Genomic DNA, 16,521 nt, shown 5'->3' on the forward strand with positions numbered 1-16,521 from the left:
AAATTGGAGCTAAGCCCCAGGTTTTCGCCTCTCACCCGCGCTTCTCCAAGGGTTCCTTTCGGTCTTTTTCAGTCTTCAGCCAACCATCAACTCGACATCTATCGGATAATGGAGGGGTCTTTCTTCCCTGATCCTATGGCCGAGTCCGACGTCGGAAATCGCTCGACCCATTGCCAAGACACTAGGCAATGAGTTGGCTACAGGCCAAAGGCCTGAGGCTTGAGGGCCTTGGAGGGGTTTTGCAGACAAGTCGAGGCACGTCAGCTCGATGCCAATTGGGAGCTTGAAGGAGCAAAAAGTCTCAGCAAATGCTTGATACGTGGGCCGCCCAATCGACGACTGCCGGGGATTTTTCTGGCCCCCCCTGGTTCTACCACTTGTTCCAGTTCCACCGCGTCTCCTCTTTTCGATCAGTGGCTATCGTCGGCAGCTTCTTCGTCTTACCCCAAAGCTTGAGGTGATTCTCATCTCGTGGCCTGCCGTTGGCCCGTTGCTGCGATGTCAGCCAGGCGCGGAATTCGGATGTGTACGTCAGTGGGCCCTCGAGGGCTAATCAAAACGTGGGAATGGGGGCATCTTCATTGGGATGGAGCGCGTTAGATGCTCTCGACGAGACGACTGTCTCTCCGTTATCGTCGGTATTGTCCGCTCTGATGTTGCCCCCCCCAGCAGAGATCCTTCCTCGCTCCTCGAGCGCCCCCCCGCGCGCCCATATCCACACTTTGATCGCCCCAGCAAGCTGCCACCCATCCCCGGCGCGCTGTGCTTATCTCTGCGGGTCTCCCTACTAGACGGGGGCACCATCCGTTGGTCTTGTCTATCATGACCCGAGTAAGTCACATACACACATACCCAGTGGTAATATGGCGTACTGGCTTGTTTCTCCCAGGAACCGGGAGACGTCAGATGAAGGTTGGCAAGCTAACCAGGGAGGGAAAGGGGGGCCGCCGGACGCATGGTAGCGTCGGGCCAGGGGCATGCAACGAACTCATCTATATAGAATACATGCCCTCCAAGCCCGTCTGGGTTGACCACTCGTGTTTAAGTCGTATCCCATTCGATCTGCTCGGCGTCTTTGAGAGTGGTGCTCCCCGACCTCACTCAGCCAAACTTGGACGAGTTGCGTTTTTAGACAGTCGGACGCCGGATCACCAAACAAAGATCTCTTCTACCATTGCCCGCCCAACATGGCTTCTGGGATGGATGAAAAGACTGTCGGCCTCAGCCGCGCCGACAGCACCAACAGCAACAAGCTCGGGACGGTCATGTCCGGAACCGCGGCTGCCGTTGCTCAACAATACGGTGAGACTCAGCGTGGTCTGAGCCCTCGCCATGTCCAGCTCATGGCCATTGGAGGTTCCATTGGTACCGGTCTCTGGGTAGGTTCTCTCGCGGTCTTTGGTGCTGCTTATTTTATTTTATTTTTTTACAGTGCCACAATCAGGAAATGCTAATACTTATGTTGTTTTTTTCAGGTCGGTATTGGTGGTGTCTTGTCCAAGGCCGGCCCTCTCTCCCTCGTTCTCGGTTACGCTTTCTGGGGTCTCCTCTTCATCTGGCCGCTTAACCTCTCTGTCGCCGAAATGTGCGCCTACCTGCCCATTCGCGGCACCATTTTCGAACTCGCCTCTCGCTTTGTTGACCCTGCCCTCGGTTTCGCCATGGGATGGACGTACTTCTTCGCCGGTCTCATGTTGGTCTGTACGGAATATAGCGCTGTCGCAACGGTCATCCAATACTGGAACGCGGACATCAACCCAGCTGCCTGGATTGCCGTGGCCATTGTTTCGTGCGTGGCGGTCAACTTGATTGCTGTCAAGTACTACGGAGAATCCGAGTTCATCATGGCTTCGACAAAGGTCATCCTGCTCATCGGCCTGTGTCTCATCACTCTCGTCACCATGTCCGGCGGCAACCCCGCAAACTACGCCTACGGATTCCGCAACTGGGGCGATGGCAACTACATCCACGCATACTTCACCGACGGGTCGACAGGAAGGTTTCTGGGATTCTGGAAGGTCGTCATCTACGCCGCCTTCACCATTGCCGGCCCCGACATGATCGCCCTCGCCGCTGGTGAGATCCAGAACCCCCGCCGCACCATCCCCCGCGTCGCCAAGCTCATCTTCTACCGCCTGGTCGGTTTCTACGTTGTCGGTGTCCTGTGCGTCGGCATCATCTGCAGCTCGCGCGATCCCGGCTTGCTGGGCGCCATCGAGAATGGTGAGCCTGGAGCTGGCGCTTCCCCTTGGGTTGTCGGTATCAAGAACCTCCACATTAAGGCTCTTCCTGATATCATTAATGCTTTCATTTTGCTCTCTGGATGGTGAGTCATCTTCCAGCTCCTTCTCATACATTCAACTACGTCCCCTGCTAACAATCTTTCAAAGGTCTTGCGGTAACGCTTACCTCTATGCGACTTCCCGCACCCTCTATGGTCTTGCTCGCGACGGCCAGGCCCCCAGATTCCTGCTGAAGTGCACCAAGGCCGGCGTCCCCATCTATTCTGTCCTCGTCGTCACCGCCATCTCCTGTATCACCTTCCTGGTCTCTTCCAACAGCGCCGTCGACGTCTTCTTCTGGTTCGTCGACCTGACCACGACCGCCTTGATCATGACCTATACCTTTATGCTCATCACCTACATGGGCTTCTACCGCGCCCGAGTCGCCCAGAACTTCCCTCCCGAGACACTTCCCTATCTCGCTCCCTGGACGCCTTACTTCCCTGGCCTGGCGCTGCTCTTGGGCATCCTGGCCCTCATCTTTGTCGGTTTCGACAATTTCTACCCCTTCAGCGTGCGAGGCTTCATCACCTCCTACTTTGGTCTCGCCTTTGGTGTTCTCACCTTTGTCATTTGGAAGGTTCTGAAGAGAACCAGGTTCGTCCAACCCAAGGAGGCTGATCTTATCAGCGGAAAGGCTGAGGTTGATGCCGAGTGTCGTCACTGGGAGGAGGGTGGCATCGAGGAGGTGGAGAGGGCGAGATTGGCTGAGATGTCTTTCGTCAGGAGAACTTGGGAAAAGATGTGGTAAAAGTTGCTGCTAGCATTACGATAACTATGTGATTAACTGTTCTAATGACAACGAATTTCTGTCAAACATGCGGCGAATATTCTTCCTTATTGACCTGTGCCCCTTCATTGTTAGGAACCGTGCCAAATCCTTCCAACAGACTACAAGAAGCCACCCGCTTAATCTTCTGCCGTAAGTATGGCCAATTCTGTGTTCTGGTAGCTCAGCAGGGAAAGCGGCAGGCACCATTCCCGCGGTCCTGCAGGTCGTGTGTTCAAATCACACCCAGAACCAAGTATTACTTCTGCTAATTCCGTTCTTCTCACCATAATATTGTTCCGACGCCAACCTTAAGCTTCTGACCAACTACTACACGTGTACACTGTACACAACGGTATACCTAGTTCTCTATTACGTAAACCCCATCTTCCCCGCCTCGCTTGAACTTGCGGGGAAATTCGTTTCCATTGCAGATTCACGGTTTATTCGATGCAACTTCACCTCACTTAGACAGGCCCCCACTGCGAAACCGGCTCTGCCCACCGGGTCCAAGATGGTCAGATTCTCCAAAAAGAAATAAAGCAACTGGTAGCTTAGCGATGCGGCCCACCAGGTACTCAACCTCGCGACAAAAGGCATGCCAGTCATGCGCGAGCGCCAAAGTCAAATGCGACCGGAAAGCTGTAGCGTGTTCCCGGTGCCAACAGCGGAGCCTCCCATGTCTCTATCCCCAGACTCAGATGATCCCTTCATCCGCGCCGGGTGCTGCTGGTTCGTATACTGAGGCCGACGTTGATGCGAACCGCGCAGCCATAACATCCGCGACTGAGGAAACGAACGGTGTGCTCACACCCTCTCAAATGGTCCCGTCAGGCCAGACGAGCATTTTCTCCTGGACGAATCCTCAGTCAGGCATCCATCAGCCAAATCTGTTCGACTTCTCGGACTTAGAACTCATTTGCACCATCAATGCTGATGACATAGCGAATCGATGGCTGAACAATTTCGTCCCCATGCCAGGACAAAAGGCAAAGAACTACACACCGAGCATATCGACCTTCATCCATAGGATTCTAGAATCTTACGCCAACTCTTCTATCCGCGGCTGCAAGGTCCCTCCCTTTGTCCACTGGTCTCAAGTAACTCTGCCATCAAGCCATCCATTATCAACTTGCTTTTCTGTCATTCATGAATGCAACAAGCCTGATGTGGGGGCAACTGAGGTCGCAGCCGACAGAATCAAGGTAGAGATGGCAAGGCTTTTAGGACAACACACGACCGACGATGACATGACCCTACTTGCGGCATTCCAGGCACACCTCATCTACGCCATGGTCATCTTTTTCAAATTCGGGAGAAGCTATGATTCATTCCTCAGCGAAGCCATGATGAACACACAGGAGCTCGCGTGTGCAGTAGCGAAAAAGGGCCTCATGTGCGTTTCTGAGGAGGATGATATTCGTCCCAGATGGGAGTGCTGGATTGCCGCCGAAGCTAAGCGGAGAACGCTCTTCACGATGTGTCTCTTCGACAGCGCCCTATTGACACACGACGGTCTGCCTACCCACCTTGCCACTGAGTTACGCGGGTTACTGGCGCCGGCGTGTAAAGCCTTGTGGGAGACTCGGGTGCGGCAGGACTGGGAGGGCAGATATGATCTTCAAGAAGCGGAATGGCCAGAGAGTTGGCTACAAATTGACGAACTTTGGCCTATGCCTGAAGATTTTGGCGAAATCGAAGTCTTTCAAAGGCGAACTAGAGTTGATGCGTGGCTAGAGGACCTAGATGAGTTTGGAACAATGATTTATGCTGTGACCAGCGGTACGCATGGTACCTGATTATAACCAACGACATTTGTTGTCCACCTCTTGACTAATCTGTGACGAAATTTCTGACAATTCACTGTAGTATGGCTACATATGATCCCCGCCAGCATGTAGGCCGAGCTAGTCACTCAGAGAATCAGGATCGCATCTTCCTCGACGTGTGTGAACCAGCCTTTGCTTGGATATCCTTCTGTGCGCAAGAGTACAACATGGCGAAACTTTTGTGGTCGGTCCATCGACTCTAGTAGTAGACCCTACCAACGAACGGGCTCTTTCGCCCTTCTCGCTGCCTGCAAATGATAGGGAGGGTTATCGTTCCCATGGTAATCTTTGTCAAACACTGCTAATCCGACACTTTCTCCCTCTTCTTACAGGAAATCAATGGCTACATGTACTTCTTTAAGCTAGGTCGAAAACGCCTGATAACCCGAAACCCCTGGGTCCCTTCTTAGATGAGTCCTCCGTTTCCCAGTCAATTGCAGGTGTCCCAATTTCAACATGCTCCTCAGGTCTCGGCCGAGTGGCATTGTCTCTGCTCGAATGACCTTCACCACAATCTCCATCTTATTTCCCGAGGGCAAAATCCTCGCGACCTCGGGCATTATGACAGCTCTTTCCAAAGACACCCAGCTCCAAATTGGAGCGCGGAAGCCATCCGATTGAGGTTCACGCCACTTCCCACTTCGTCTCAAGAGTAACCCATAATGTGGGCGATTTCACCATAATTCGACACGCCGTCAAGTGTATTTCTCCATCACAATGGCGAGTCCCAAGAGTGCTGGTAGTCTGTCATATGATTTGGCGATGCCTCTGCTGCCGTAAGCCGATACCATGTCGTACCAGTTCCACACATTCTGATGTTTGCTGGCGCCCTTGCGCGAAGTGGTATGAGAGTTGAAGGCGTTCGTCCCATACCAGAGTTTTCACGTTGAAAGCGTCAGTTGGAACCCCATCTTCTTTCCAACGATATTAACGGCACTTCCGTAGAAGAGATTATTTGCGACGGTCCATCTGGAGATCCCACTAGCCCTGAAAACGAGTGCGACATTATTGTTAGGAGAATCCATGGTTCTTGAAAGACAGGATAATGTGTCAGTCAGTATTTGGTCGTCTACGGAAAGTTTTGATCTTGACAGGGAGGGACTTACCAGCTTCGAAGCATGGGACCCAAGAAGTGGCGATTGCCAGCACCCTCCTCATAATTAAATTGCGAAATCGCCTCTACCTAAATAATTTCGATTGCGAAATGAATGTTGTTGACTCAAAATTCCGCCAACAAACTCATCGATGAAACGTTTCCGGATATATCTGAATCCAGAGCACCTGGTGTTAAGTCTAGCTGGTGACTGTTGAGGCTCTTAACAATTACCTTATCCGGTGCCGGTGCAATATGTATTTCAACTCGTCTGCAAAATGAACTCGGCTGCACCCCTACACAGGTCGTCTTTCTAGTAATCTATTAACGTTCATCAATCGACTGCCTTTGCTCGTACACTCGTACTATATCTTCAGTCTTGTCCAGAACCAGAAGTATGCACGTAATGACAATTATGCGCTACATCTATGAGCAACATAGGCTATTTTGAATAGCTGTAATGGTGTTCATACTCCGTCAAGCAACTAGTCACGCAGCGGCCAAAACTTGCTCAACATCGTGTCATTGACAGATGTTCGCTTTGCTATCAGTTCTGTAGAACCATTAACACTACTGAACAGTTGAAGCATTAGAGTCTGGCTTCTTCTTAGTAGAAACTAGGCAAGGATTCCGCAAGCGCCGTTGCAATACTACTGCCGAGTGGGATATTACTTCACGCGTTGGTTGCTTGAAATTGGATACCTGAAGGCTGGGAGTAAAAGATCCTGCGCCATTGTGAATGTGGATACATTACGATGAGGGAGTGGTTTGGAAGATGGAACTCTCAAACAAAATCCAAGATCGCTAAAGTTCACTGGTGATGGACGGCAGATTATCCTGAAGACAAAGAGCCGCAGTCGAGATGACGAGTACCGCAGTCTACCTATTTTGCCAATGTTGAAATGCAATCTGACGCCATCCGGGATACTGCCTGGTGAATTGGCGGTCAAAGTTGCACGCCGGAGGGTAGGCGAGCGCGCGAGTCAATTGCAGGGTCAAATTTCCCTACGTGCTAGATTGCAACCTACCGCCGGCGTAGAGCGTAAGCGTAAGCGCTCACCAATTTGTGCCAGTAATTATCCGTACTGCCGGCCGGGTATCTGGGTCTCTCTCTTCGGCTACAGTGGCTTCCGAGCTCAGAGTACGTAGCACCAACTCAATGGTAACATTTGCGAGCTGAGAATTGACGCCAGATTCGAAATCGACATGGTGAGGCCATGGATCAAGCAAACTCTTGGCCCTCCATTGCGATGCAGCAGCAGGTGTGATCAGCAGAAGAGGGGCTTTCGGCTCGGCGCCTGACCGGTCTCGGGCTCTGTGAAGATACATCAGTTTTCCGCGCAAAGCCCAGACTCTGTATCACTGTGAGGCTCTTCGAGACTCTTGGCCGGGCTGTGCATGTAAGAGGACCATTTTCAATGCGATCACTCTGTCTTGACAATGCTCATTGCATTTCATCATAACATGCAAGCATGAGAGAGATTGTCCGGCGAGAACGACAGCTTTCAAGACAAAAAACAAAGTGCCACGCATTTCAACAGCTTTGTAACATGAACCCGCCCGAGTCAAAGCGCGCGCGGGAACCGATGCGGAGGATGATGAACATGAGGTTACTCCGCCCGAAAGCCGCTGAGCAGCCAAAAGAAAGCAGAAAACACTTGCTAATCGGGTGGGGTTACCCCCATCCCAAGGGACTACAAGCAGGATCTCGCGAGGTGAGGTGACAGGGAAAGAGTTGGCGAGGTCGTATCGACCGCACACGTGCTCTGCCTGACCTTCCATTGAAGCTCCTGTTATGTCGCCAACGACACATCGGAGAACTTTTTTGTTTGCCGGTCGCCAAATAGGATTTGAAACCCCTCTTTTCCCCCGACTCTTGGCTTGTTTTCAATGTGAAGAACAGAAGAAAAACCCGTGCTATCTAGACTCTTGCCTGTTCGTGTACGGCTAAACCTTCTCCTCCTCGCGCAAACCCGTCTGATCCTGCCATCATCTCGCTTATTCTTTGCTTAAAAATCCCTCATTCACCCCCTGTCTCTGCTAAGGTTTCTGCCAATCGCCAGCTACTCCTCCTGTTTCTCGCCTCCTCCTTCCCAATTTCTTCAAGCTTCACACCTCTAGCTCCTCTTGATTATCAACCAGAGCTCTTGTGAACGCTCTTCTACACTGCCAAGCCTGCATCATGTGCTGTCCGTTGGTTTCTGAGGCTGATCTGGGCCGCATTCCGGAGGGTCATCTCTCCACACACACGGTGCTATGCCTACTTGTTTAAGCTTGTCAGGACGCGTCCCGGCCCCAATCTACCTAATCCGGGCTTATCAGATGGGACCAAGAATATCGATTCGTCAGTAATGTGTCTCTTGGAGTGTGGCAGTGCTGGTTGGCCGGGGTCCAAGATCTTTTGCTTTTGCCGCTCTGTCGGAAAGTGGAGAGCTATGAGGAAGTTGAGGTTGAATGGTCAAGCTTGGAGGAGGTAGCCCGGCGAAAGCTGCCGTCGAAAGAGTATTCATATTCTCTGGGCGCCGCTTATTCGGCACGCCTTGCTTTCGAGCTCGACAACACTTTCTCTTTTTCTACCGGGCCATACATGACACCCCTTCATGATGGCTGGCAAGTTTCTCAGCCCCAACCCCCCACATGCGGACTCCCGTTCGCGGGCCACAAGTAATGCCGACACCATTGCTCCGGACGGGTCCAACCCGTTTCTCACGCCGTCCGGCACAACCGCTGCTCCCAGTACTGCTGGTGCAAGCCTCGACCTTGAGGACGTTGAGTCGTCTCTGAGTCCCGATCCCGGCACGGAACGTGACTTTCACGTGGACAATAATCCGTTTGCCTTTTCCCCTGGTCAACTAAACAAATTGCTGAACCCCAAGTCGCTTTCAGCATTCAGAGCTCTCGGCGGGCTGCGGGGCATCGCTCGCGGCGTCCAAACCGACGTGCGGAGCGGTCTTAGCGTCGACGAAGCAGGCGTCAGGTCCAGAATTAGCTTCAATGAGGCAGTTGACAGCCACAACTTTGGCAAACCGGCTTCGCCATCGACCGAGAAGCATGTGCCGTCTTCTGGAGCACCTTTCGTTGATCGTACTCGCGTGTACGGGCGCAACGTGCTCCCCCCAAAGAAGCCCAAGTCGATATGGAAGCTGATGTGGATTGCCTTTAACGAAACGGTACTCATTCTCTTGACCGTTGCCGGAATTATCTCTCTAGCACTCGGATTGTACGAGACCCTCGGCGTGGAAAGACCTGCCGGCGCACCTGCTTCCGTCGACTGGGTTGAAGGTGTCGCCATCTGCGCTGCGGTCATCATCGTCGTCCTCGTTGGATCCCACAACGACTGGCAGAAAGAGAAGGCATTTGTCAGGCTGAATACCAAGAAGGATGACCGTCAAGTCAAGGTCATTCGTTCCGGAAGATCAGTCATGATCAATGTCAACGAGATACTTGTTGGGGAGGTGCTCCATTTGGAGCCTGGTGATATGGTTCCTGCCGATGGCATCCTGATTGAAGGCCACGAAGTGAAGTGCGACGAGTCTTCGGCTACTGGTGAGTCCGACGTTCTCAAGAAGACTGCTGGCGACCAAGTCATGAAGTACCTGGACTCGAAACACAACAATCATGATGACCTGGACCCCTTTATCATCTCAGGATCCAAGGTCCTCGAAGGTACGTCGCCGATTCTCCATTCTTTATCGAGGTTTTGCTCACGGATTTTAGGCATGGGAACTTACCTTTGCACTTCCATCGGTGTCCACAGCAGCTTTGGCAAGATCATGATGTCAGTACGCTACGATATCGAAGCTACGCCTCTCCAAAAGAAGCTTGAACGACTTGCCATCGCTATCGCCAAGCTCGGCGGAGGCGCATCGGCTCTGATGTTCTTCATTCTGCTGTTCAGATTCGTCGCCAGTCTTCCCGGAGATCACAGACCACCAGCAGAAAAGGCATCGACTTTCATGGATCTGCTTGTAGTTGCTATTGCAATCATTGCTGTAGCAGTACCTGAAGGTCTGCCACTGGCTGTCACCCTGGCCCTCGCATTCGCGACTACGAAGCTGCTCAAGGAGAATAATCTCGTTCGTGTTCTTCGATCATGTGAAACCATGGGTAATGCGACAACAATCTGTTCGGATAAGACAGGCACTTTGGTAGGATCATCCACCGTGAGGTTACGTCAATCAACCAGCAGCTGACGAGGAGACAGACGACCAACAAGATGACGGTTGTGGCCGGCACCTTTTCAACCAGCAGCTTCACGGCTTTTGCCCAGTCCGAGAACGAGAAGACCTCAGGAACACCTCACGTTACTGCCTGGGCCGCGGGCCTGCCCACGGCGACCAAGGAACTCATCGTTCAATCTGTTGCGGTGAACTCCACGGCGTTCGAGGGTCAAGAGGATGGCCAAGCAACTTTCATCGGATCCAAGACCGAGACCGCCCTCCTTCAACTGGCGAAGGACCACCTCGGTCTGCAATCGCTTGCTGAGGCCCGTGCCAATGAACAGGTTGTGCAGATGCTTCCCTTTGACTCTGGAAGGAAGTGTATGGCTGCGGTGATCAAGCTTCCCGACACTTCCAAGGGATATCGTGTACTGGTCAAGGGTGCCTCCGAGATTCTTCTTGGGTACTGTGTCTCCAAGACTGATCTGGAGACGCTGGCCGAGGATGCCATGACAGTCACGGAGCGACAGTCGCTGGAATCGACCATCAATGAATACGCCCGCCGCTCCCTCCGCACTATTGGCATCGTGTACAAGGATTACCCCCAGTGGCCGCCTGCAAACATGCCTTCAGAGGATGGGCACGTCAAGCTCGAGTCTCTGCTGACACCTTCTGACCTGGTGTTCCTGGGCATTGTCGGAATTCAAGACCCAGTCCGAGCAGGTGTCCCTGAGGCGGTTAGACTTGCGCAACATGCTGGCGTCACTGTTCGCATGGTTACTGGCGACAACATCGTCACTGCTGAAGCCATCGCGACCCAGTGCGGTATCTTCACGGGATCCCAAGGAGTGATTATGGAAGGACCGGCTTTCAGGAAGCTTTCCGACGAGGATATGAACAACATCCTTCCAAAGCTACAGGTGTTGGCTCGTTCGTCTCCTGAGGACAAGCGCATTCTCGTGACAAGATTGAAGGCCCTCGGGGAAACGGTCGCTGTTACGGGTGATGGCACGAACGACGCTCCAGCTCTCAAGGCTGCAGATGTTGGCTTTTCTATGGGCATTTCAGGTACCGAAGTTGCCAAGGAGGCTTCTGCGATTGTGCTCATGGACGATAACTTTGCATCGATTGTGACTGCACTCAAGTGGGGTCGTGCAGTTAATGACGCTGTCCAAAAGTTCCTTCAGGTAAGTCTCTGTGCCCTTGAGGGGATCAGCCATCGAGCTGTCACTTTCTTCTCAACTTTGCATCAGCACTATAGGTTACTGACTGGGCTGTCGTATAGTTCCAAATTACCGTCAACATTACTGCTGTAATGCTGGCGTTCATCACCGCCATGTATGATCCTCACATGGAGCCGGTGCTGAAGGCTGTTCAACTGCTTTGGGTCAATCTCATCATGGACACCTTTGCCGCGCTCGCACTTGCGACGGACCCCCCGACAGACAAGATTCTAGACCGGCCACCTCAAAGGAAGGACGCTCCACTGATTACAATCAACGTAAGTGCATCCCTGCTGTTCATATCTGGAAGCATAGCTAACAACCTGCTCCAGATGTGGAAGATGATCATTGGTCAAGCCATTTTCCAACTCATCATCACACTCACGCTTTACTTTGCCGGCCCTGAGATTCTCAACTATGACCGAAACAGCGAGGACCAAATGCTGCAGCTCGATACGGTGATTTTCAACACATTTGTTTGGATGCAAATCTTCAATGAATTCAACAACCGACGACTGGATAACAAGTTCAACGTTCTGGAGGGTGTCCACCGCAACCAGTTCTTCATCTTTATCAATCTCTTGATGGTCGGTCTGCAAGTCGGAATCGTATTCATTGGTGGGCGTGTCTTTGAGATCAAGGAAGGTGGCCTCGACGGAACTCAGTGGGCGATCTCCATCGTGATCGCTCTCATGTCTTTGCCCTGGGGTGTGTTGGTTCGCATTTTCCCTGATGTCTGGTTCGAAAAGGTGGCGGTCTTTCTCGGGAAGCCTTTCGTCCTGGTCTACAGATTTCTTGGAAGGGCATTTGCTCCTGTTGGCAGGTTATTCAAGAGAAAGCCACGAGAGACGACCACAGCAGACGAGGAGGTACCCGCCACCATTGTGATCGCTCCTCTGGAGGAAAAGGGTCGACAGCCTTGATACGAAGGGCAGGAAGGGGAATGGCTATCGGTTGAGAAAGGCCTTGGCCCTAGACGAAGCTACGGTTTGTGCGGTCGCTGGATTTATTTCGGAAGTTTGGGCGGCATTCTGTTGGTCTCCGTCAGAGTCTGGTGCCGTTGACGGAGTCTTATTTTCAACGAGGGGCTTAGTTAGCTTGGAAACAGTGGGACACCTGACGACTGAAAAGACTATCGCTACATGAGCATAAATAGAAGGGAAGAAATAATATCAAGACATATTTTAAGGCCAAGTGTGTGAAAATGTACAGAGTTAGACGGGACGTTTCAAATCATGATCAAGGGTTCAAGCTTGTGAATCTAGATTCCAGGACACTCTTTACGGAAGCAGAATCAATGTCACAGGTCAAACCGTGCTCCATGAAGCTTTTTTCGGCTGAGAGCAGGCGTTTTCCTTCAGTTTGATGACGATGGCTCATATCTAAATATCATGGTTACATCTCTTTTCAAGTCTTGGTCTGGCTGTCGATGCTTCTCCTACAGCCAGTACCGGTGTACACAAACCAACGTTACATGTATGCATGGCGAAGTGAGGCGCTCAAGTACTGAATGATACCTAAATCACCCGGAGCGCGTCGGCAGTTAGTCAAACCTCGGTTTCCGGACACAGCTGCTGACGCTGTCAAAACCGAGTAGGATGAAATTGATCGACCATTCCATCCGTCAAGGCCAGTGACCAATCGTCCTGCGCAACTGGAAATACTCCAAATTTTACTCACGTGGCTCGGCTGGCTACTCAAGTTGCAGCCCGTTCGCAGATCGATCGCACGCAGCCTCCATTCCCGTCCTGTGGTGCGCATTCTGAACAAACTTCTTCTAGATATTGCCGTATTTCAGACTTTGGAGCATATGTGATTGCAATGACTAGGACCGGTCGCCGTTTTTTTTTCGCTCAGCCTTAACTGTAACCTTTATTGCCACAACGCACAAGACACAAGGTCTGCCCTTCAATGGGCAGCTGCTATCGGTTAAGAATAGGCGGCCAGGAAAGCGCTAGAGGCTTGCGTTAGAGTTTCGGGTGAAGCCATGAGTGCGAGGTGGAAGGATTGCTCGGGTGGGTGAGAACTCCCCGATCCGGAAGCTCCGTGGCAACCCTGCCACGGGGGTTAATTACGACGAACAGAGCAAATCCATACATTGTATGGATATTTTATCCCAATACGGACTGGATTCAATCATCTTCATACCCGATTCTGGATCCACTACCGCGCGGACATACTAACTATGAGAGTAGCGGCAAAAAACGGGCCAGGAGTCCATCGTCAGTCTTATCATGGAGTCCGGAAAAGCCGAAGTGAAGTCTAGAGAGTCTCGGTTGCACATCTCTAGCGAATGCCGTCACGAGGAGGGGGCCCTAGCCTATTGATCTATAGTTTCAGTTAGATATCGAGTTTAAGGTTTTCCCCTATCCCCGCTTTTTTATTATATTGAGTTTGTGAGAAGTGTGCCCTGAACCTTTTTGAAAACCAATCGTGCACTCCCTGTATTGGTTTATGGACACCTCCCGGTTGCGACGGCCGTCAGAATATTCATCCATGCGGTTGATCTGAAGCGGATGTTTGGACCCATAGCTCAGGGCAGGGAGCAAATAACTGAAGAGGCAACAATGAAAGTCATGACCGCTAGCCCTTGGTCGACGTTCATCTCAATACCTATGCTGTCACTAAGCAGTCCCTCATCCATGATACATTGTAGGTTTGTAATGATTGGTCCTTTGGGATTTCTATATTATAGCAGAATAGTGGACGACCGGTCTCTTACTGCAGTCCTTGCTTGGCACCATAATGGTAGGAGAAGGGAAGTCCCTGCATTTCTACGCACTCTTAAGCCACTGGTCGGTGTCAAGGCACAATATTTGGTCCGAAGGCCGAAGCCTAGGCTATGACTAGGTGATCAAGTCTTCACACCCTTTTTATCAATTCAACAAAGTCTGACGTGCCGCTTTTCTCAGGCTCGTATTGTACTCTAATTACCCATGCTGGAGGCTTGGATGTTTTCTCAGTTACACTTTCGTATTCGGTCTTGACAGGTTTCAACCATCGAGCCGAAAACTCTCGTAGCGGTCGAGTAATTTAGTTTCCCATACTGAATCCTGAGTTGGTTGCTCGAAAAAGGATGACGCTACGGAGATTTTGGTCCAAGCTGACCCACAGTTAGGTGGATTTCCGGAACTTATTACTCACATGCCACGGATGACAGACTCAACGATCGTTCTTACAAGGTGCCATTCAAGTGGGCTACATTCCAAAGACCAATAAAAATTGACGTCATCTATGTGTGAGCTGATGGAATGAGGCATGTTCAATGTCATCTGCAATTTTCATCTGATGCCTTCCCTCCTAGCAAAGTCTCTACGGGGTGATGTATCTACGGGGTGATGATCCTTTTTATGTAGTCTAAAAGCTCATCTCCCTTCTGCTCGCCAATTCCGTCTTCAATCAAGCCAATCCTGATCTGTGACTCAATTTCCTCAGGACCTGGAACGGGATGTCGTTCGTAGTTGATGGGTCCATCCGATATGGAATGGGGGATGAATCTCGAGTCGTTGGTCGTGATGGGTGTCCTGTCTTCGCGAATGCCCATGCCCACACATTCGCCGTCAACAAACCAAAGACCCAGGACGGGATAGTTTGAGCGACCTTGCGCATCTCTAAAGTCCGGAGGCAATGCGAGCTCCTGCACAATGTGTCCCTCTGCTCCATAATATCCCCGAGACAAGTCCTGAAGCACCTCTCCGTCGACTTTGAGCACCACGTCGGCACCTTCACGGGAGAAAATCGGCTTTCGTGCAAATCTTGTCAACGAAGTAGGCACCTCGTTGTCAAAATAAGTAGGAAGTAGCCACTTTGCGCGCGGATCATTCTTAAAGAGCTCCCACAAAACAGCGAAGAGTGCTTTGTTGCTCCACACCAGCTTATACGGTGGCTCGATCCAGATCGTGCCTCCAATGTACTCTCCCGCCTCGTTGCGTTTCCCGATGTTCGCCATGTCCTTGAAGCACGGCTCTCCAAACTTCTGCTCAACCATATACTCCCATGGGTACAGCTTGAATATAACGTCAATGTGCTGGCCTTGTAGGTCGTAGAAGCGGCCGTCGGTTTTGGCCAGGGAGATTTCCTCCACCGTGATTGCTTTGGTTCGCCAACCAGCCTGGTGGCATGTATCCATCAGAACCGTCGTATTTGACCCGTCTTCGAAGGTTCGCTCACCTTCTCCGACGGCAAAGTGCACCATGGGTTTGAAGCCCAGCTTTTCCTCTATGAGATTTAAGTTGCGCTTCCAGCCTTCAATGAGCATTTCGGTGATGTGATTGAACTGATCGTTACCGTGGCCCGTTTGTTCTAACCAAAGCCACTGGATCGATGCCGCCTCGATCAACGTTGTTGGCGTATCGGCATTGAATTCGTAGAACTTTGGCACGCGGAGCCGCGGATCAGGGTGCTCAAGGCCGCCAAAGCAGACGTCGAAGCGACCGTAGATGCTTCCCCAAGCAGGCTCTCGTTCCCACGAGTCGACTATTTGTTGAAGCGTGTACGCGGGAACGCCCATCTTGTCCGTGATAATATCTTGGTGCTCCACGAGATAGTCTACCGCTTCGCAGCACATTGCGAAGACATCCTTGGATGCGGTCTCCAGTAGTTCCACCTCCTTAGAGGTGAAGGAATAGTAGCGGTCATCGGGCCAGTATGGCTCTGTTCCGCCTGGCGTGACGAGGTCGGCGTAGACAAGGCCTTGACTTTGCACGAGGCGCGTGGCGTTTGGCCTCTTCTCTACAGGTACACGGCGCATAGTTGATTGTGTTGGTGATGGTGGCGATGATACTAAACTGTTTGGCGTTGCGTGTGCCTATGAGCTGGTCGGGGGGACATCGGTTCGAAGAGATAACGGCGGGGATGGTTGGACTGAAGACTGCCGACAATGCCAAGACAAAAGTTAGTAGAGTTTGATATCTAGTGGCGTTGCATTCAATGCAAACTCTCGATCGAGTCGCCCGACTAGGCGCTTTGCTCTTTACTAGCAGACAACGACTCAGTGACTAGGTGATCAAACACAGGGCGGCAGGCGTCTCGTCCAGCATCATCCCTACACATGCGATGAACTGCGTCCATTCTTCTGGCGGGCAAAATGGCATCTCGAATTCGGAATCCGCGAATCCGCGAATCCGGGGATGCTATTTTCAAAGTTCAAAAACCAGCCTCATAAG

The 16,521-nt window shown here is 51.7% G+C and overlaps 4 protein-coding genes across 4 annotated transcripts; 3 read left to right on the top strand and 1 right to left on the bottom strand.

The window, feature by feature from the left end:
* Nucleotides 1–1,187: 1,187 nt before the first annotated feature.
* CORC01_06423 (amino acid permease) lies at nucleotides 1,188–3,033 on the top strand (the record flags this gene model as incomplete). The annotated part of the gene is made up of 3 exons (XM_022618064.1): nucleotides 1,188–1,379; nucleotides 1,476–2,326; nucleotides 2,391–3,033. 3 exons carry the CDS (start codon nucleotides 1,188–1,190, stop codon nucleotides 3,031–3,033), a joined length of 1,686 nt encoding a protein of 561 aa, XP_022475376.1.
* Nucleotides 3,034–3,752: 719 nt separating this feature from the next.
* CORC01_06424 (uncharacterized protein) lies at nucleotides 3,753–4,952 on the top strand (the record flags this gene model as incomplete). Its single annotated transcript, XM_022618065.1, has 2 exons — nucleotides 3,753–4,833; nucleotides 4,921–4,952. 2 exons carry the CDS (start codon nucleotides 3,753–3,755, stop codon nucleotides 4,950–4,952), a joined length of 1,113 nt encoding a protein of 370 aa, XP_022475377.1.
* Nucleotides 4,953–8,573: 3,621 nt separating this feature from the next.
* CORC01_06425 (calcium-translocating P-type ATPase) lies at nucleotides 8,574–12,279 on the top strand (the record flags this gene model as incomplete). The annotated part of the gene is made up of 5 exons (XM_022618066.1): nucleotides 8,574–9,639; nucleotides 9,691–10,121; nucleotides 10,163–11,320; nucleotides 11,419–11,634; nucleotides 11,689–12,279. The coding sequence occupies 5 exons, from the start codon at nucleotides 8,574–8,576 to the stop codon at nucleotides 12,277–12,279; spliced, it is 3,462 nt and encodes a 1,153-aa protein (XP_022475378.1).
* Nucleotides 12,280–14,684: 2,405 nt separating this feature from the next.
* CORC01_06426 (glutathionylspermidine synthase) lies at nucleotides 14,685–16,106 on the bottom strand (the record flags this gene model as incomplete). Its single annotated transcript, XM_022618067.1, has 1 exon — nucleotides 14,685–16,106. One exon carries the CDS (start codon nucleotides 16,104–16,106, stop codon nucleotides 14,685–14,687), a length of 1,422 nt encoding a protein of 473 aa, XP_022475379.1.
* Nucleotides 16,107–16,521: the final 415 nt, after the last annotated feature.

The sequence above is a fragment of the Colletotrichum orchidophilum genome, assembly GCF_001831195.1.
Source record: "Colletotrichum orchidophilum strain IMI 309357 chromosome Unknown Scaffold_48.1, whole genome shotgun sequence".
Taxonomy (NCBI): domain Eukaryota; kingdom Fungi; phylum Ascomycota; class Sordariomycetes; order Glomerellales; family Glomerellaceae; genus Colletotrichum; species Colletotrichum orchidophilum.